General features: G+C 41.3%; 2 protein-coding genes across 5 annotated transcripts in view; one reads left to right on the top strand and one right to left on the bottom strand.

The window, feature by feature from the left end:
- Positions 1–1009: 1009 nt before the first annotated feature.
- Positions 1010–22405, bottom strand: SRRD (SRR1 domain containing). Of its 4 annotated transcripts, none has more exons than XM_056529248.1 (8): positions 22228–22333; positions 17432–17609; positions 16306–16346; positions 15343–15560; positions 14345–14443; positions 10773–10924; positions 8040–8085; positions 1010–1195 (listed from the first exon to the last, which is right to left on the bottom strand). In XM_056529248.1, exons 2-8 carry the CDS (start codon positions 17593–17595, stop codon positions 1010–1012), a joined length of 906 nt encoding a protein of 301 aa, XP_056385223.1. In that variant the 5' UTR covers positions 17596–17609; positions 22228–22333. The 4 variants fall into 4 exon arrangements, with proteins under 4 accessions (XP_056385223.1, XP_056385215.1, XP_056385200.1 ...); XM_056529240.1 differs by lacking the exon at positions 1010–1195 and adding an exon at positions 3092–3785 and having other exon boundaries at positions 22280–22405; XM_056529225.1 differs by lacking the exon at positions 1010–1195 and adding an exon at positions 3092–3785 and having other exon boundaries at positions 22228–22328.
- Positions 22343–22511, top strand: part of HPS4 (HPS4 biogenesis of lysosomal organelles complex 3 subunit 2) — a 45283-nt gene continuing 45114 nt past the window's right edge. The window contains exon 1 of the mRNA XM_056529204.1: positions 22343–22477. The gene's annotated coding sequence lies outside the window, so the exon portion shown is untranslated. The remainder of the gene's footprint in view (positions 22478–22511) is intronic.

Raw genomic sequence — 22511 nt, 5'->3', positions numbered from 1 at the left:
GAGCACCTGAAAGCTGAACTAATTTATGCAGGATAAGACATCAACTGCCGAGCCGAGAAGTTTGTGACGAATCGAATTTACTGTAAGTTCGCTCATCTCTAGTCGGGGGGGTCACTGTATTAAGGCAGCACACATTTTGGCCACTGTTCTCATATTCATCTCCATTTACTTCAAGAAAAGTGATATATATGAAAACAAAATGACCAAAACTATCAAAAAGTATATGATTTATACTAGCATATGGAGATGAACTCCTACACCCAGAAGATGGTAGAAATGTTTTTTTTCCAAACCATACATCCATTTTGTAATATTTGAAAAGGGTTTATGCCAAAATAAAAAAAAATTAAAAACAACTAATCACCTATCCGCAGACAAGTAACAGATTGGCAAGTGTCTGATTATTTGGATCTTCACCAACCATGAGAACAAAAGGTGCATGTACTGAGTAAATGGAGCCACAGTATACATGCTGGGCCGCTGCTCCTTACACTTGCTATGGGACTGTTGAAGATAGCTAAACTTGCACACACCACAGCTTCTCCAATGTTTATCAGTGCTTGTACTTGCATTGCTGTACTATTAGTAGTACAACATCCGTGTTACTACATTCACTTGAATGGGGCAATGTGGCAGTACCTTGCACCACTACTGCAAGAACGTTGAGGTAGGTATGATGTAAACATTGGCGAGACTGCAGCACCAAGCAGGATTCTCACTGAGGATAGTCCAATTTTATACAGCTGGATAACCCCTGAAAGCGTACATATCGTTTCAAAAGATTTCATGGCTTTGTTCGACTAGCCATTCAGTGACAAGGTGATTTTAGAGCTCTTATATTTAGCCCGTGAGTCTCCCACCATGGGGTACAGCTATTTCTCATGCTCGGATTTAAGGGGGAACCTTTAATATGGACACAAAGACCGCATACCTGCAACTTGTGTATTACTCAAGGCAGAAAATAGAAGATACAACCAAAAGCAGATCAGTGTCTTTATAGAATGGCCGTTCACTTGAAGTAATAAGAGTGCTTATCACCCCAATTCCAAGAATGGGAGGTAGCTGCTGAGCCTGGAGGGTTACATGAAACAGGGGCAACCTGTCCTGGCAGGAATCCATGTAGTGAAACAAAAAAAATCCTCTCATTCAGCGCTGCTGTCTCATAAATGATGGAATCCAGGACAGTTGTAAGTTGCTATATGAGCAGAAATGACAAAAAATTTAAAAATAAATATGCAGCAGCACAGCAAGGAAGACATTACACTAAACATTAGACTGTTGCTAAAATGAAAGTGAAGCCTTGGTTGACCTTTCAGGGTGAGGGTATGTTCACAAGGTGGAATGTCTGTGCGGAATTCAGCAGTAATATTCCGCACTGTCATTCTTCTGCTGCCGAGACCCACTGATATCAATGCTGCACTGTGCATGCGCTGAAACATCTGCCATGGAATTCCTCGTTCCGGCATCCACAGAAAGACTAGAAATGTCTATTTTTGCGGATTTGGTTCAGAACTAACAACAAGCAGTAGACAGCAGCTTGCAGAGAGAGGCGAGACACCAAGTAGCCAAGAATTTAGTATTTTTTTTCTGTGGTAAGGAATAATTTTGGGGAAATTAAGTTAGCTACTTATTAATTACTAATTGAGTTACATTACAGATCAAATGAACTACAGGGGAAGTCAAGATGATTATTCACTCCTCTAAGTGAAATCGATATATTAGCCCTTGAAGAGAACTTTAACAAATATTTATTTGTAAACTCAACCAGACATGAATATTTTAAAATATAACTTTTACTAAAGTTTTGTAAAAAGACAAACAGCATCAATAGTGACAATTACAATATAGAAATCAATTATTAGCAGAAAATATATCTTCAGCAGTATTCTGATTCCAATATACAGATAGAAAGACTTGATGTAAGCCTTTTGGCTTATTAGAGGGAGGGATGAGGGGGTACAGGTGAGTGCCCTAGATAATTAGATAACCCTAATTATTCTAATTCTATTTCCCTACCAACCATAAGTGTGCATGAGGGAGGGGTATAAATAGACCACAATCACATAAATTACAATATACTAGTGACGTGCAGATATTTCATGCTACATATCCACTAGTACCGTGTACAACATTTCTCATACTTCTTATCCTACGTGTTTCTCCCATCTCATATAAATGGGTTCATCAGGGTGGAAGGAGAAATTGTAGACCAAAGACAAATATTATTAAAGGGTAGCTCCCACCATCATGTGTTTTTTATTTCCTGTCCCTGCCTATTGCCCTTCTATCCCTAACACCCTCCCTGCCTTTATTTTATTTTTTTTTACTATTTTTAAAATGGCATTTAGTCTGCCTGGCAGTGTGCTCACTACCAGGCAGACTTCCCCAGCACTGATGCCTGCTAACAGGGTACTTCCAGCTGTTTCACCACTACAACTCCCAGCATGCCCTGACATCTATTGGCTGTCAGGGCATGCTGGGAGTTGTAGTGGTAAAACAACTGGAGGCACCCAGGACAGGAGGTTCATGGGGGAAGGAGTGAGCCAGGAGCCGATGCGGGAGGGACGGGTGCGGGGGAGCCTCTTCCTGCCGCTCGGTGAGTAACACCCCTCTGTGCCCCCCCGTACCTTGCAGCAGTGCCCCCAATTTACCCCCCCCCCCCCCGCACCTTGCTGCAACGCCCCCCGTACCTTGCAGCAGCACCCCCCCCCCCCCCCCCGCACCCCCCATACCTTGCAGGAGCAGCACCCCAGCGCTCCCTGCACCTTGCAGCAGGGCCGTCGGCGAGTGCGGGAAGCCGATGCGCAGCCCTGGCTGTTACTGCTCCTGCGCAAAATTTCGACTGATGCCCTGCCGGAATCAGTCGGAATTTTGCAGTGACGTCACTCCGCACTGCATTCGGCCACTAGGAGGGCGCCCCCTAGTGGCCGAATTTCAAATTGCTTTTCAAATTTCAAAGTTTTAAAAGCATTTTTTTTAAATAAAAGTATATTAGAGATATGTTGTAGTACTTAAGTACTACAACATATCAAAAAAAAAAATTCATGACAGTGCCCATTTAAACAATGAGCTGAAGAAAAGATGAAAGTAAAGGAAGAAATGATGTTAGATGGTCATCGTCAGTGTTGCTTGAGTTTACAAACGTTACAGATCAAACATAAAACATGCAGAAAAGTGAAACTACCAACATCTAAATAAAGTTATTTATTGTCAGTTTAATGTATGGTCAAACTTTAAGATTAAAATAAAAAATGCATATTTACTTTATACTAGTTTTTAGACTGTAAAAGCAGACAACAAATCTGTGTTCACATGAAAAGTGATGTCAGAACAATCATGATTCCTGGCGATGTAATGGACATTAAAAACTAAAATAAATGTGTAGAAGCAGCAATGTTTTTCTCTTGGGATTGTAGCCCCTCATCTGCTCAGGTTTGTATGGAGAAATTCATGCAGTCTGCACCACAAGTACCTGTGTATATAGTGTGTGACTAGTCACTGTGCAGAAAACTCTCCCCGCTCCTGAACAGGCCTCTTCACTGAAAGAATTAACCATACATATGTCCTTGATGCTGTTCACATATCAGTCATTGCTATCTTGTGGGACTGAGAATGATTTCCAGGTCGTCACAATCTTGATATTGAGGTTCATCTTGAAGCTGCCATGTTTCCTTAGGTAAAGATTTTAGTTTTGCACTAGGGAAGCTATGAATGGATGTGTCATTGAAAACGTCGCTATAGAGGTTACTCTTTGGAAATGGAGTTTCTTCTACTATCAGTAAACTCTGTGAAAATAGAGCAGTTATTCACTCTGAAGCAGGCAATAGGATACCTCCCATATAAACCAACCACACGACAGCTATGGGGCAGGGTGCTGAACTGCTCTTCCTGCTTCCTAAATCACAGTCATAGTATTTTTCTGCAGCCACCAGTAGGGAACGTGCAATGCATAGAGATTTTATTGTTTCTTCTGAACTCAATAGCCGCTACATAAATAAATTCACATAACATGTGCTCCCCCTGGTGGTCACTGCAGGAGTTTCATCTGTACCAAAAACCTATGAGATTTTGTAAACTTAATACAACAAGAATTGTGTAGCTCACTCAGCCGGGGCTGACTCGAGGTTAACTGGGTAGGTCTATACCCCACAGACCTAAAAGGTATATATAGAAAAAGGATGTATAACAAGTGTATACAAGAACCAGTCCTCTAGAGCCAGTAGAAATAAGAAATGAGAAAATAGGAAAGAAAATAGAAAAGAGATGAAAATGAATGAAATAAAAAATTCTAATAATGTTAAAATACTGTAGTGAATAAAAAAATAAAAAATTAGATATATATTCGTTAATAGTCCCGAATTAAAGTTGGAAACATGAAAAAGATATAACACATTTATTCATAATGTAATATACATCAGTGCAGGGCCCTTGCACCAGATGTATTACAACTGTTAAAAGACATATGCTAATAAAAAATATATAAAATTATGATATGCAATATTGTTTATCACGATCAGCCACCTTTAAATGAATGTTAATTTGGTAGAAAAATAGTCTATGATAAAGTGATGTCCGTGCAGCAGGTAATGATATATAGAGTGCCAGGCTTGTTCACAATGTATCAAGACAAAGGTCTCATTCTTCAGTAGCCAGAATTGAGACCTTTGTCTTGAAACGCGTATAGCCCTGTTTGCCATTCTTATCTACTTCCATCAGCACCTTTATCATTATCGCATAACCACGATACAGCCCTCTGCAGCGCTGCAGTACCCTCATCTTGGACTACTATTGGGATCACGCGCGCGATCCAGCACGAGGACGCCAGCTCACTTACTTGTTTATACCATCCAGCAAACGCTACGACCGGACGCAGATCCGTGCCCACCTGTACCCCGCCGGGACCGCTGGAGCAACCACCTCTGGGCCGGAGGCAGCTCTGTGCCAGCTCCGGGCGTCATCACTACCACAGGACAGCGTGAACTACATCCCGTTGCGGACTACAGGTACCACACTGTATGTACAGCGTTTTCGGAAACTCCTTTAAAACATTGTGAACAAGTCTGGCACTCTATATATCATTACCTGCTGCACGGACATCACTTTATCATAGACTATTTCTCTAGCAAATTGACATTCATTTAAAAGGTGGCTGATCGTGACATACAATATTGCATATCATCATTTTATATATTTTTTATTAGCATATGTCTTTTTACATTATGAATAAATGTGTTATATCTTTTTCATGTTTCCAACTTTAATTCGGGACTATTAACGAATATATATCTAATTTTTCATTTTTTAATTCACTACAGTATTATTTTTATCATTATTAGAATTTTTTTATTTAATTCATTTTCATCTCTTTTCTATTTTCTTTCCTATTTTCTCATTTCTTATTTCTACTGGCTCTAGAGGACTGGTTCTTGTATACACTTGTTATACATCCTTTTTCTAGATTTTGTAAACTTGCCTGATGATGGGGCTTCTGTGCCCTGAATACTTGCAAATGTGATATAAACATATAACTCCTATATAACATAGTATTTTACATGACATCATTTGATTCAACGACTGTTAAAGTGAGGGGGTGGAGCTCTGTGAGTGAGTAAAAAGGGCAAGCTGCACCTTCTATTTTAATATTACAATGAACATTAAAAGGGGTAAAAATGTTTTCAAATCAACTGGTGCCAGAAAGTTAAACAAAAATAACTTTTTTAAATCTTAATCCTTCCAGTACTTATCAGCTGCTGTATGCTACAGAGTATGGCACTGGGTTATTGTAAAAACTATTTTACATATTATTCATTCATCCATTTAATCCTCAGCATGCTTAAAGGGGTACTCCGCCCCTAGACATCTTATCCACTATCTAAAGGATAGGGGATAAGATGTCTGATCGCTGTGGTCCCGCTGCTTGGAACATCTGCAATCTCCTGCAGCACCCCTGTCATCTAAAACTTTTCAAGATGTGCCATCAATATTCGATATGGGAGAAAGGGGCTATGGTCGACTATCTTAACCCCCTGAAATCATCAAAGTTCCATGTGGCTGTGCCTGGACTGGTGTGCCTTCATTTGCTGGTTTATTTACCCCATGGGACCTTTTGTCTCACTCTGTTGGCTAACAAGGTGTTATGTGCCACAAAAATTCAACATAATTAATAAATTCTTCTAAAATGTATAAATACTCCTATTAGTGCTTAACATGAAATACAGTAGTTAGCTCATACAGGATTATATAAGTGCCAATAGTTCATAGCAAATGAATTCACAAAGTGGAGTCTGTGTCCTGTGACCTTCTGTGCTTTATTTGCAGAAAGTGATCCATCATTGTGGTAATGTGCACACAGCCTCCTTTCTGTGCGCGGTACCGGTCCTTTCCGGTGTTCTATGGTACTACATCTCCATCCCACTTATAGGAGTGAGATTGAGGCGCAAAGACTGCAATACACAGCACCTATAAAATGTATATTACTATGCTGGTAAACAGCGAGGAGGTAGAGATGCTCACTGGAGCACTGTAACCCATGTAAAGGGGTACTCCGCCCCTTGACATATTATCCCCTATCCAAATGATAGGGCAAAAGATGTCTTATTACGGGGGTCCCACCGCTGAGAACCCCCGTGATCTCTCCTGCAGCATCCCTGTCATCTGGTGCATGGAGAGAGGGAGCTGCATGCCTGATGACTAACAAAGCAGGGCCGGGGGATCATGATGTCATGGCCCCACCCCCTCGTGACGTCATGCTATCTTAATGCAAATCTGTGGGAGGGTGGTGGTGAACTATTGGCACTTTTACAATCCTGTATGAGCTAACTACTTTATTTCATGTTAAGCACAAAAAAAAAAAAAAAAAATTAAAAAAAAATAAAAAAAAAAAAAAAAGGATATATTTATACATTTTAGAATAATTAATTAATTGTGTTGAATTTAGGCATCACCTTGTTAGCCAACAGAGTAAGACAAAAGGTCCCATGGGGTAAATAAACTAGCAAATGAAGGCACACCAGTCCAGGCACAGCCACATGGAACTTTGATGATTTCAGGGGGTTAAGGGAGTCCTCCATTTCGGACATTGATAGCGTATCTTGAAGAGTTTTACTATGGCGACCTGATTGTTTTTCATAGGGAACCTGCCCGGTTGAGGCTATAAAACCAAGGGCAGTGCCTAATAGATGTTTTAAGAAGGTTTCATACCATGTGTCTTTGTTCTGTGAAGTGAGCTGTCTAAATGGCCAAAATACTACTTGCAATCCGGTGCGGGGTATGCAAATGACATCTTAGTAGGCATTGGGGGCAGAGACCAAGCTGTAACTATCCTCAGCCCTTTCCCTGTAATCATGCTCTGCAGGCATGACAGACAGTAAAGAGACTTCTTTGTCCTGGCAGTGTGTGATGTAAAAGTCTCTTTGCCTGTCAGACAAGCCTGTAGAGCTGGGGATAGTTACAGCTTGGTCTCCACCCTGATGCCTAGGAGTAATTTGCATTCCCCATGAGTCGGACCAGAAAGATTATTTTGGGCATTTAGACAGCTGGAATCACAGAACAAAGACATGGTAGGAAATCTTGTTTAGACACCACTTGGGTACTGCCCCTAGTTTTACAACCTGTCAGCAGGAAAACAAACAGATGGGAGTTCTCATCAGGATTTCATGAAAACCTTATTTATTTCAATAGTCATCTCCATTGGTTAAATAAAAGCCTCATTATTAATATTATGCAAATATATAGTTCACATGTCCAGGGGGCTTTTCCTGCCAAAGCTCAGGTAAGTCCAGGCGATGTCTTCTTTATCATGTCAACGCAGCCCGCTTGCATCTGCATACCCAGTTTGACTTACAGACATTAGATGAGGACATAGGCTGGACCTAGGCCCCTGAACATGTGAGCCTCATTTACAGAATAAAACTGTATTCCCGGAATCCTGATGCTAGGCCTATATAGGTATGTGTTTATACCACTCCTTCCCTGCTGTCAGCTCTGCTTTAATGATCAAAATAAACAGATTTTTATAGGAAGCATAAAAATGAACGTACCTTATATACATACATGTAATCTCTCTGTAGGATTCTGGAAAGCAATCTATGGAAAAAGCAGTTTTAAAAACAGAATTAGTATAGAGTTGTCTTACCAACATAAAACAGAGAACCATTTTAAAGCTTTAATGCTATTTAAAAGGGGTACTCCGCTGCTCAGCATTTGAAACAAACTGTTCTGAATGCTGGAGCTGGTGCCGGGAGCTCGTGACATCATAGCCCCGCCCCCTCATGACATCACACCCCACCCCCTCAATGCAAGTCTATGCATAGACTTGTATTAAGGGGGCAGGGCTATGACGGAACGAGCTCCCGGCGCCGGCTCCAGCGTTTGGAACAGTTTGTTCCAAACGCTGAGCAGCGGAGTACCTCTTCAAAAGAAAACTTTTGTTGTTAGAAGACAGACACGTCAAAAGTTTTGATCAGTCAGGCTTTCAGTGCTAAGACCCTCACCGACTGCTACGAATGAGGAGAAGCACTCAGCTGATGGACGTTTCTCGCTGCCATTTCCTCACTATAGAAAGTGTTTAGTGAGGAGAGAAAAAGCTTTCAGCTGAGCACTTCTCACAGATCATTCAGAAGACATACATCAATATACCATCAGAAAATGACAAGAATGATACAAAAGGTCACTTGTTCTTTGTACATACGCATAAAAAGATCAACATCTATACATTTTTTTTTTACATATAAGCTCCCCACTGCTGATCACCAACAGGTATAGTGGTACAATCATCTCCCTAGGATAAGTGAATATATTTTTCCCATCAATATTGGTTATCCTAGTATTATAGGCCCTCCAAGCCCCCCATATCGTATCATACTTTGCTGATATTTTTTGTTTCTTGTAGGCTCCACATTCAATGTATCAATGCATGAGACCCACTGTATACAGCGAGTCTCAGGCATTGTACTTGGCAAGTCTTCCAGGGTTTTTTCTTTTCTTTATTCTTCTATATCTTGTGCTGTATCTAGTCTCTTTATTCCTTTCAGCAGTGTTTTTTTCTTTGCCTGCTTATCTTTAGATTTTTATAAGATACAACTTATTCACACATTCTTTTGCCCTTGCTAACCATGGCCTATTTGCCTTCAAGGGGTACTCCACTGGAAAACAGCTGCTGTTATAATCCACAGGAAGTTCTTTTCTTTTTGAATGTCTTTGCTGTCTGACTACAGTGTTCTCTGCTGACACCTCTGTCCAGAGCAGGAGAGGTTTGCTATGGGGATTTGCTTCTACTCTGGAAAGTTCCTAAAATGGACAGAGGTGTCAGTAGAGAGCACTGTGGTCAGACAGAAAAGAAATTCAAAAAGAAAAGAACTTTCTGTGGATCATAACAGCAGCTGATAAGTACTGGAAGGATTAAGATTTTTTAATAGAAGTAATTTTCAAATTTGTGTAACTTTTTGGCACCAGTTGATAAAAAAGTGTTTTCCAGTGGAGTACCCCTTTAACTAAAAAATTTTTCTCTATAAGTATACTTGGTGCCTACATATGTTTACCATGTTTCAGTGTATCATTTTAATGATTGTTTGTTATATATTAACCCCTTAAGGACCAAGCCCATTTTGACCTTAAGGACCCAATTTTATTCTTGCGTTTTTGTTTTTTTCCTCCTTGCCTTCTAAAATCCATAACTCTTTTATATTTCCATTCACGGACCCGTATATGGGCTTGTTTTTTTGCGTGACCAGTTGTACTTTGTAATGACATCACTCATTTTACCAAACCCAAAAAATTAGGAGGAAAAAAATGAAAAACGCAAAAATTAAATTGGCCTGGTCCTTAAGCGGTTAATATATAACAATCATTAAAATGATGCACTAAAACATGGGAAACATATGTAGGCACCAAGTATACTTCTAGAGAAACAATTTGTAGTTAAAGGGGTACTCCACTGGAAAACTTTATTTTTTTTACAAAATCAGTACGTTTAAAATTGCCCTATTTTGACCACCTCTAACTTTCTTATTTTTCCATATTCAGGGATGTGTGAGGGTTCATTTTTTTGCGCCATGATCTGTAGTGTGTTTTAGTACCATGTTTGCGTACATGTGACTTTGATCGCTTTTTATTAAAAAAAAATTGCAGTTTGTGACAAAAAAGCTAAAATTTGACGTTTTTTTTACATTTATTTTACACATTTTTTTAGTCTCCATAGGGGAATATTTATAGCAATAATTAGATTGCAAATACTATTCAGTGCTTTGCATAGGGCATAGCACTGACCAGTATTATCGGCGATCTTCTGCTCTGGTCTGCTGGAAGGCAGATCAGTGCAGAAGACCCCGGGAGACTGATGGAGGCAGGTGAGGGGACCTCCGTCCACCATCTTGGCTGTTCTGATCCCCCGCGTCAGTGCCGCGGGCAATCAGATCAGCCATTTAAATTGCCACACTGCCGCAGATGCTGTGATCTGTATTGATCATGGCATCTGAAGGGTTAATGGCAGACATCAGCACGATCGCTGATGTCCGCCATTACCGGCGTGTACGCGGCTGCTGACAATCCACTGGAACCCGCCATGAATAAAGCAAACGCAGCTCCTGTGCTCACGTTACAGCCGCGCCATGAATGTACGGTGCTCTGCGCGAAGTAACACTATGCAGCGCTGTACATTTACGGAGCGTGCCCTTAAGGGGTTAAAGCATTATATATTTGTATTGCTATCTGAGCCTTCTTTGGAGTTAATATCTCTAATATGTTAACAGTAGAAAACACTTTTAGGTACTTACCTTTCTTCTATTCCCTTGAAACTGTTACCAATAATGATCATTTGTGATAAGGAATCACATGACCAGTTCTTCCAGAGCAAGTTATTATACAGCGCCTTGCCACAATGTAGCATATAGAACACTGTGGGTTTACAGACAGCATGTTTACCCTCCTGAAATGAAATGGTAACACACAATGAAGTCTCTTTACTCATGTGCATTCTCGATAAAAAATTTATTTTTATTTTTAAATAGATAATGTACATTTAAAAAAATGTTAGTTAACGCCAGTGAAACTGTATTAAATCTATGGGCGATTTATGGGCCCATCATGTGTCTCCATACAGAGATTTGTTCCTTCACTGACTTAAGTGGGAAAAGCAGGTCATTCTTTTTCCACGAGCCATGCCACACCATCTGAGAGGGACTCTGCCCCTAGGGACTGGAAGCCTTGGAGAATAAAAGGAAGTACCCTCCTTTGCAGCCTAAGTGGATTACGTTGGTTTTACGAGTCACATTTCTGAGTAAAATTTTAGAAATTGGTTCTAAAGGTGCACTGTATAAGACATTGAGGACTAATACCATACCCCATGATGGAGGCTGGGGAGTCCTTCCTACATGTAGTCTCCTAGCTACTCTGAAAAATCCTGTAATCCAGGGGTGACTTGCCGGTTTCTGGGTAACTACAGATCCTAATGCAGACATCTGAACTTTAAGGGTAGCTGGTTTTAACCCTTTTTCTAAGAATGTAGAATAGACACTGTTGGGTTTTTAGAAATCTATGCTAGAAGTTCTTCCAAATCTCAAGTTTTCCATATTTCAAAGTAAATCCGTGTCACTGTTTTTCTGCTTCTTGTACCCTAGTAATAACTGGGTCTGACAAACCCGATCCCTTAAGGGATTACCTCCCAAATGACAGGCTGTGGGCATTACCCTAACATCTTTATGTTAAATAGAGGGGCCGACTGACTAATGCAAGAAGCACCACAAACAGTATCGTAACGCTCTATTCACACATACAGTATTCTGTGCAGATTTGATGCACAGGATTTTCTGCTGCAGATTCCAATGTAAACTGAATGACAGCCTGAAATCCTGTGCATCATATCTGTGCAAAATACAGTACGTGTGAATAGACCCTAGAGGTTTAACTGCAGATGGATTAGTTGAGATCTTCAGAAATCCTCTGGTATTTTTGTCTTGATGTATTGGAGTGTTTAAATAAGCGTCTTCTAGCCCAAGAGGCCATAAAACAATCAGCAGATTTACGGTTAACTTTATTGTCTTCATTTAGAATTTTTGGTATTTTATAAACTTGTTTAAAGGGCTTTAAATTTATCATTACCAGCTAAATATTTTTATTTTTTTTTATTAACCCCCCCCCCCCTCTCTTCTCCTGTTGGAACTGGGATCAGTACCCATTTTTGCTTTAGAAGGAGGACTTTCTCCACCAAGAAAATTCAACCTGCTGCCCTCAAAGTATTCTGAGACTACCAATACCGGAGCTTTGATTACAGCTATGGAATCTGGATTAGCGCTAGAAGGTGGAGGAGCTAGACTAGCATTAACGGCTATAGAGGCCACAATAGTAGTTAACCCATGTAATGATGGCTGTATCTATTTCCTGATAGGACCTCTTCGGTGAATCCCCAGCCAATGCAAGCTGTACATATATTTAAAAAAAATAAAGAATAATAAGAGGTGTGAATCAGGCTGGAAGCACAGACTAGGGCCCATCTGGGGATCCCCAGGCCACTTACACCAAGGGGCTCCAGTTCTAACAAGAATTACTCAGCCATGCCCCAAAAAAATAAATAAATAAATAAATAAAAATAGCATTTCAACTAGGCTCTTCTTAGGTACAAGAAACCACCGAGTAAGGGTACTTCCTTTTGTTCTCCACGGGTTCCTGTCACTTGGGGTGGTGCTATCACGGCGAAGAGGAAAAAACCTAAATTGCAAAATTTTGCACTGCTTTCTCTATTATAGGGCTGACTATAGGGATGGGCGGTAAGACCAAATGTGTGTATCACGGTATTTTTTAAACTTTTGGCAGTTCCACGGTATATAAAACAGTATTTCCCCCCCATATTAATTATCAGCCCACATCCCCATCGGGGTAAATACTCACATGTCACCCGCATGCGCTGCCCTCATCCTGTTTGTTGCAGCCGCCGGCGTTGGCACTCTACTGTACCCTGTATCCCTATGCCCGGGCTGCATAAGGTAAACGAAATAAACTTTAATGCACCTACGTCGGCCTTACGCTGGGGACGGGAACGTCAGAGAGCCGTCAGCCTATCACCGTCCGCAGTGATGTTCCGCCTCGGCCACTGATAGGCTGAACCCACTGTCATGTAAAGAGCTCTGGCCGGCTTCTTATATGACAGTGGGCTCAGCCTATCACCGGAGGCGGAACATCACTGCGGACGGTGATAGGCTGACGGCTGTCCGACGTTCCCGTCCCAAGGAAACAAGTGAGGCCGGTACCGGACCAACGGGAGGTGAGTTAAAGTTTATTTTTTGCAGCCCGGGCATAGGGATACCGCACAGTATAGAGCAATGGTCTCCAACCTGCCCACGGCTGTCCGGACATGCTGGGAGTTTTAGTTTTGCAACATCTGGAGGTCCGCAGGTTGGAGACCACTGGTATAGAGTGTCAGCGCCGGTGGCCGCAACAAACAGGACGAGGAGGGCAGCGCATGCGGGTGACATGTGAGTAGTACCCTGATGGGGACAGCGCTGATAATTAATTGGGGGCAGCGCTCGCAGGTCACATAGGATTAGTTCCCCGATGTGGGGACAGTGCAGCTCTGGGCTGATTCATTCGAGGGGGAGGGGCCAAACCGGTATTGCGGTATGGGTTAAAATTCATATCGTGCAGCACAAAAATTTTGGTATTCGGTATGAACCGGTATACCGCCCAGCCCTAGCTGATTATACTCTTCCCGGGCAGCAATGCTCCTAGAAGTTATGGTGCTGTACAGTGATGCATACAGAGTGCTTACAGTTCCATTATATGGATCCATAGACACTCGTGCTGTGCTTCCGAGTCTTACTGTGTGCATGAGGCCTAAGGGTAGATAGCTTTCATAAATTAAATGCTAGCATAAAATATGCCACTATCAGTTTATTATACGACAAAAATGTTTTTTTAATTGATTATTATGACATTTCAATGATTTTTGCTGGGTATTTGTTTTTAGCCATGAAGGGTAATTTTAAACATAACATTACTGGCTGATAAATCGAAACATCAAACACTGTAAAATGCTTAAAACATCGTCAGCCTATGTGCTATGTGACATCGTTAAGGGTGATGTCAAATCAGAACTCATACCAAAGAGGACTACACACATTACCAAAATGACAGACAAAACCGCTAAATCTAAAAAATAAATAAATTCACTGACTATTTCATGTGTCAAGAGAACAGCAGACAGGTTGGGAAATTTATGAAAGAAACACATCCTCTTGGCTGATCTAAGTGTGTATGTTCATGGGAATAGCTGGAATAGTTGGTGTTGGTGAAGGTTGGTAGAAGGTTGGTGTTACTTCAATACTGTAAATAAAGAAGAAATAACTCAACTTACTTCATTTTTCATCAGGACTGTAAGACCTAGTTTCTGAAGTACAGCAATTTCCAGTGGAGAAAATATTGGATCAAAAACATAGCATTGGTGTCTCGGGATCTGGAAAAAAAATAAAACATAAAAAAAACAGATTATTTCAAGGAACATACCTGCTATGTGTCTCTGGTTCCTTAAAACCACCATCATTCAACCACAAGGACAGAGACAAATAACTGTAGATAGAATCAAAGCATGAATTCTATAGTGTAAGTGAATGGTGTGCCCCAAAAGATTGCACTATTTTCATCGGTGTCCAGAAATAATCTACAAAACAACTGTAACTACAAAGAGAATGGGGTTTTCGGAGCGTGTGTGTATTAATAACAGTATTTCTAAACTGTTAACTGAATATCCTACAACTAAGATTTCGTTTACCTTTTTATAATACACATACTGAAAATGTAAACCAACACACTTTACACTATAAAATGAACATAGATAAAAGCATAGCACTGCAATAATATGTGAGAGGATTGTAGAATAATAAAATACACTTCTCTATTGCCACTGAAAATGATGCTTACAGGCTTCCCATGCAGAGGGTTAGGTTGGGGAAAACCTGTACATAATATGCAGAAAAAAAACTTCTGTATATGAAATACTGTAGATATTGTTTGTGATAGCAGTAAGAGATTGGGCTCTGATTTATAGCATGAAAAGAACCCTTAGTATTGTCTATGGGGGAGATTTATTAAAACCTGTCCAGAGAGGAAAAGTTGCTAAGTCATAGCAACCAATCAGATCGCTTCTTTCACTTTTCAGAGGCTTTTTCAAAAATAAAAGAAGCAATCCGATTGGATGCTATGGGCAACCTGATGTTTATTAACTGACCACATAATGAAGTCCTAGGGATATACCATAACTTACAATGTTGTTTAATTCCATTTGCATTTTATCAGCTTTAGAAAATGGAGCCCATACAATTTACACTGTGGATACCTCCCATCAGGTTTCATCACCTTAAAAGTTTCCATGAATAAAAGCAAAAGGGCCATTTGGTTTCGGGATACAACACAAGATGTAAAGTTTCCCAGACCATAGCACACACAGTTACAATGTTGAAGAGAAACGCAGGTAGATATGGAGCCCTCAAGGTTCAACTTCCTTGTGAACTCCTCCTTGATACTGCTGTCATCTGAAGACACTGGCAAGATTTCTTGACATTTGAGAAGACAACCTAAGATATATGTAAGAGTTGAACAAGAGGTGAAAGAAAACATATTAAACAGAAGAAATATGGTCAAATATAACCAAAATGAGCACTGTCAATGGGAATTTAAGTTAATTATTTATTATTAACAAGTTATTAAATTATTTTTTTTTTACTATAGGTCACAGCAGAGAGCAGCTACTAAGGAAGACTCTGAAGCACATGCGGGAACTTCATAGATAGACCAACTTTTTCAACAGGCACTGTTATGTTATTTCATGTACCAGGTAAATGTTCACACTGGTGTGGTTCTCTATGGCGGCCATTGTTTCTGTGATGCTTTGTCTGTGGGGTGGAGTGGCCCAGAGCCGGGGGCTTGGTTGGGCAGCAGTGGGGCTGCCTGGCCACTGGGTCGTTCCCCCTGTGGGCATGGTGTCTCAGAGGCGGTGGTCGACGCCCGGCGCTACGCCAGTGTTAGGGACCCACTGACTAGGTGGCCTTGAGGTGGCGAGTGGGCTTGTACTTTTTGATCAAAATGTAAACTAACAACCGGTGAGTGTTTTATTTTTTTTTATTATGCTGAGAAGCAAGTAGATCAAAATACATATGATGGATGTGCGGCTGTGTTTCTCTATTTGTGTTATATAAAATATATATTTTAATAATAATAATAATAATAATAAACCTTTATTTGTTGAGACAAACCTTTCAGTTGAATTCCCCCGCCCCCCCCCCTCATCTTATTCTCATATTCTAGGTTCCACATTCTCACCTTGACAACATTTCCAAAAGTTTGATGTTCGCAGGTCTCCCCTGTTAAATATATCATAAAGTGTTTAAAAAATAAAAAATAAAAAAGTGTAAGTAAACACAGTTATACTTGAATCAACGGGAAGGTTTAAGACTATTCTTATCTCAAACATATCTACAATGATACAAAAAAATATCAAAATATAATCTCTATAGGTGTAAATAACTTCAGCTTTATCTGCACAGCAGAATATAATAATATACACACACACACACACACACACACACACACACATTACAGCCACAGAACATATAGAAGACCAGGAGCTAATGCTAGTCATTGTGACCCCTGCTTTCTATAAGTGATCAGGGAAACTAGATATTCCTAAAATGAAAAATGAAACTCTACGACAAGTGACTAGAGATGAGCGAATTTACAGTAAATTCGATTCGTCACAAACTTCTTGGCTCGGCAGTTGATGACTTTTCCTGCATAAATTTGTTCAGCTTTCAGGTGCTACGGTGGGCTGGAAAAGGTGGATACAGTCCTAGGAGACTCTTTCCTAGAACTGTATCCACCTTTTCCAGCCCACCGGAGCACCTGAAAACTGAACTCATTTACGCAGGATAAATCAACTGCCGAGCCGAGAAGTTTGTGACGAATCAAATTTACTATAAATTCGCTCATCTCTACAGGTGACAGTTTAAAGGGGTATTCCCATGTAGACATGAATGAGATATCCAGTAAATACCATAAATGTCTCATAGATGCTGGTTTCACCTATGGGAAAACAAGAGCCCCCGAGCCCCATCTGGCCTGGTTGTGGTGGTCAGACGTGGTCTGTTTCACCCAGTTTTGCATGTAGAAGCTGCTTTTGAGCTAATCTGTAAAGCCAGGTACATTACATGGTATAGTGCAAAAAAAAAAAACTCAAGTATGCTGACAAGCCTATAGACTTTAAAAGCTAAACTTACAACACATGGTATACTTTCCTTCTTATGGGACTTTATGCAATAGTATACAATTGCATAGGTTTGGCAGATGACTAAAAGTGGTCCCAATAAAGAAGGTGAGAACCTAGCCTTCTCAAGATTAGTTTACATATAGTGTGTCCTGTATATACAGTATACAAAGATGAGTCACTCACATGGTATCATTCATTCGCTTCATTACATCAGTGCAGTCTTTGGCTGTATACAAGATTGGAGGCTGCTCAGAACCAGCAGGGTTACAGGCTACATTTTCCTTTAGGTGGGATAATTTCTTCGTGGCCTTTTTCTTGCCGACCACCTGCCATGTGTCTGATTCCATAATGGACCAGAAGACTGCAAATAAGAGCAGAACTTATTACATTTCACAGCACTGAATATAGACTATATATATATAAAAAGGTCTATCACCTTGTACACTCACTCTCTGATATTTGTATCTCATGCACCAACTGGACAAAACCCAAGCAGGCATGGCACAAATATACTAAGTGAATAGAACTACTCAATTGCTCAAGGTGTTCATTTTGAGTAATGAATTCTACCAATCTTTTTTTTAGAACCTGTCAATAGGGTAAGTATTTTCAAAGTTACAATAGTTAGTACGACTGAAAAAAGTTACATGTCTATCAAAGGGAGGAGATGGATGAAGGGAAGTGAATGTGGATCATGTGGCAACCATTGACAAGGAATAAAATCTTCTTATTGGCCGGAAATAGTACCAATGGTTAGGAGATGTACTGTGGTACTGGACAACATGTCACTATAATCACCCTTCACTCACTCCCAGTTCAATGCCAACCACTGAGTCAAGGTCATATGCTCTTGCTGAGGCCAGTGAATGGCTTAAGTGTCCTGTGCTCTGTCATCAGGACTCTCCTGCTGGTCATTCTGGAACAGTGGCAATGCTGAGCCAGGAGGGAGTGGAGGGGTAAGTATAGTGTGTATGTATTATATATATATATATATATATATATATATATATATATATATATATATATATATATATATATATATACACACACACACACACACACACACACACACACATTGCTCAAAAAAAATAAAGTGAACACTAAGATAACACATCCTAGATCTGAATGAACTAATCGTATGAAATACTTTCATCTTTACATAGTTGAATGTGCTGACAACAAAATCACACAAAAATTATCAATGGAAATCAAATTTATCAACCCATGGAGGTCTGGATATGGAGTCACACTCAAAATCAAAGTGGAAAAGCACACTAGAGGCTGATCCAACTTTGATGTAATGTCCTTAAAACAAGTCAAAATGAGGCTCAGTAGTGTGTATGGCCTCCACGTGCCTGTATGACCTCCCTACAATGCCTGGGTATGCTCCTGATGAGGTGGCGGATGGTCTCCTCAGGGATGTACTCCCAGACCTGGACTAATGCATCCACCAACTCCTGGAAAGTCTGTGGTACAATGTGGCGTTGGTGGATGGAGCGAGACATGATGTCCCAGATGTGCTCAGCGTGAACCTGCTTTCATCTGTGAAGAGCACAGGGCGCCAGTGGCGAATTTGCAAATCTTGGTGTTCTCTGGCAAATGCCAAACGTCCTGCACGATGTTGGGCTGTAAGCACATACCCCACCTGTTGACATCGGGCCCTCATGGAGTCTGTTTCTGACCGTTTGAGTGGACACATGCACATTTATAGCCTGCTGGAGGTCATTTTGCAGGGCTCTGTCAGTGGTCCTCCTGCTCCTCCTTGCACAAAGGCGGAGGTAGCGTGCCTGCTACTGGGTTGTTGCCCTCCTCCATTTCTCCTGATGTACTGGCCTGTCTCCTGGTAGCGCCTCCATGCTCTGGACACTACGCTGACAGACACAGCAAACCTTCTTGCCACAGCTCGCATTGATGTGCCATCCTGGATGAGCTGCACTACCTGAACCACTTGTGTGGATTGTAGACTCAGTCTCATGCTACCACTAGAGTGAAAGCACCGCCAGCATTCAAAAGTGACCAAAACATCAGCCAGGAAGCATAGGAAATGAGAAGTGGTCTGTGGTCACCACCTGCATAACCATTCCTTTATTGGGGGTGTCTTGCTAATTGCCTATAACTTCCACCTGTTGTCTGTTCCATTTGCACAACAGCATGTGAAATTGATTGTCAATCAGTGTTGCTTCCTGATTGGACAGTGTGATTTCACAGAAGTGTGATTGACTTGGAGTTACAGTGTGTTGTTTAAGTGTTCCCTTTATTTTTTTTTTTTGAGCAGTATGTGGAGATTATATATACACATACATACACACACAGGGGATAAGTTTGAGATCGCGGGGGGTCCGACCGCTGGGGCCCCCTGCGATCTCCTGTACGGAGCCCTGACAGCCCGCGGGAAGGGGGCGTGTCGACCTCCGCACGAAGTGGCGGCTGACACGCCCCCTCAATACAACTCTATGGCAGAGCCGAAGCACTGCCTTTGGTAATCTCCGGCTCTGCCATAGAGATGTATTAAGGGGGCGTGTCGGCCGCCGCTTCGTGCGGAGGTTGACACCCGCTATCTGGCCGGAGAGACTGGCCCCAGCGGTCGGACCCCCCGCGATCTCAAACTTATCCCCTATCCTTAGGATAGGGAATAAGTTTTTCACCACTGGACTACCCCTTTAAAAATGACCTGTGACTAACCCCAAAAAATGAAACTGCCTTACCATTTAATAGGGTGTATCAAGAAACTGTAAAAGGTCTTTTGGGTTGGCCAGAGGTCCTCTTTAAAGGGAACATGTCACTAATTCTTAACCTAGATAACCATCGGCAGCATGCAACGTATAAAGGTATCATATTTGCTACAATTATTGGATGTCCACAGTCCGATCCCTAGATGTATAGAAGCTAACTTTTAAAATAGTTGCCCACAATAAATTACCAGCACTAAGTCATTTGGGTGGGCACCTCCGTCAAGTCTACACAGTCTATAGTGCTATAACCATGCACCATGCCTGTTGGGGGGCAATTGACACGGCAGGCATGCCCCAATCTCAACAAGCAATTGCTGAAATCTTGTGTATGCCAACTAATGGCCGCCTCAGTAGGTTGAAGATCACCAGGACTCAAGATTTCAGCAATAGCTTGGTGATATCAGGGCATGCCTGAGCTGTCAGCCACAACACCGCGCCCCCCCCCCCCCCCAAAAAAAAAAACCCCAGCAAATTACAGCACTGTAGACTAGTGTGCATCCAGCTGTTGAAACAGTTGGAGGCACTCTGTTTGGGAGACACTGCTGTAGATTGTGACTACTTGCCAGACGTAGCTGCGCAAATAACTAGTTGTGGGCAATTTAAATACTGTGCACGGCAATTTTAAAGGTTATCTATAGACTGGACTGCAGACATCCAATAATGGTAGGAAATACATTACATGCTGCCGCTGGCGAGTGACAGGTTCCCTATAGGTACAACTGTATGGAGTAGTGACAGATCATAGTGTACAGCAGCCATGAGAATAGAAAGAAGTGTTTCCCAACCAGTGTGCCCCCAGATGTTACCTTTGGCTGTCCAGACACGCTGGGAGTTGTAGTTTTGCAAGAGCTGAAGGCACCCTGGTTGGGAAACACTGGTATAAAGTATGTGGTGAAGTTGGCAGCTGCGCCCGGGTAATGCAATGCTATATGGACATACAGGGAGATTTGTTTAAAAAAAAAAATAAAATGTGTAGAGGAAGAGAGAAGCCGTTGCCCTTAACAACCAGACTGCTTCATATATCTTTAACCCCTTAACGACCACAGACGTAAATGTACGTCCTAGTAGCAGTCGGGGACCCGCCGGTAATGGCCGACATCAGCGATCGCGCGGTTGTCCGCCATTAACCCCTCAGATGCCGTGATCAATACAGATCACAGCATCTGCGGCAGTACGGTACTTTGAATGGATGATCGGATCGTCCGCAGCGCTGCCGTGGGGATCCGATCATCCAGCATGGCGGCCGGAGGTCCCCTCACCTGGCTCCGGCCATCTCCCGGGGTCTTCTGCTCTGGTCTGAGATCGAGCAGAAGATCACTGATAATACTGATCAGTGCTGTACTCTATACATAGCACTGAACAGTATTAACAAACAAAGGATTGCTATAGATAGTCCCCTATGGGACATAAAAAGTGTAAAAAAATAAAAATAAAAAAAATAAAGATAAATCCCCTCCCCAATAAAAATGAAAATTGTCAGTTTTTCCCCCATTTTTTTAAAACATATTTGGTATCGCCACGTGCGTAAATGTCCATACTATCAAAATATAATGTTAATTATCCCGTACAGTGAATAGCGTAAACGTAAAAAAAAGTAAAAAAATGCTGCTTTTTGTCACATTTTATAAAAAAAATAAAAATAAAAAAAATTAATAAAAAATTATCTAAAAGTTTTATATATGCAAATGTGGCATCGATAAAAAGTACAGATGACGGCGCAAAAAATGAGCACTCATACCGCCCTATATATGGAAAAATGAAAAAGTTATAGGTGGTCAAAATAGGGCGATTTTAGATTTTTTTTAAGCGGTACAAAAATATAAAAGTATCTAGCCATGGGTATCATTTTAATCGTATTGTACCACAGAATAAAGAACACATATCATTTTTACCGTAAAGTGTATAGTGTGAAAAGAAAACCCTCCAAAATTGTGGTTTTCATTTAAATTTCCTCCCTAAAAATTTTTTGGGGGGATTCGCCGTACATTTTATGGTAAAAAAAAAGAAGCCCTTATATAGGTCTGTAGATGGAAATATAAAGGAGTTATGGATTTTGGAAGGCGAGGAGGAAAAAACGAAAACGCAAAAATAAAATTGGCCAGGTCCTTGAGGTTAAAATGGGCTTGGTTCTTAAGGGGTTAAAAAGGACTCTGAAAAATAAAAGTAAATTGATTGGTTGCTATGGGTGACAGCACCAACCTACCCCCGTAGTGTACACGCTGCCATCCAGTTGGAGGAGCAGTATACCTGTCAGCCCTGGAGCAGTCTCAGCTGCCTGGCGTCCCACTCGAATACTCACATGTCCATTCTGCGTCTCAGTGACGTCTCTGCCATGCGTTCCAAGCCTCTTCCCCCTTCTCTGTTCGTCGATAGGCTGACACAGGGATGTGACGTTTTACTACCGGCCTGACGTATTTATCATGCGACGTCTGTTTTGAAATGAGTAAAAGCTTGGAAATAACCAGATAGTAGCGGTAACTAATGATAAGAACAACAGGTAGGGGGCGCTGCTCATTCATGGCTTCACCTCA

This window comes from Hyla sarda, chromosome 1, assembly GCF_029499605.1.
Source record: "Hyla sarda isolate aHylSar1 chromosome 1, aHylSar1.hap1, whole genome shotgun sequence".
NCBI lineage: Eukaryota > Metazoa > Chordata > Amphibia > Anura > Hylidae > Hyla > Hyla sarda.
Note: the sequence above shows the minus strand (reverse complement) of the source record. Positions and strands in the feature narration are given on the sequence as shown.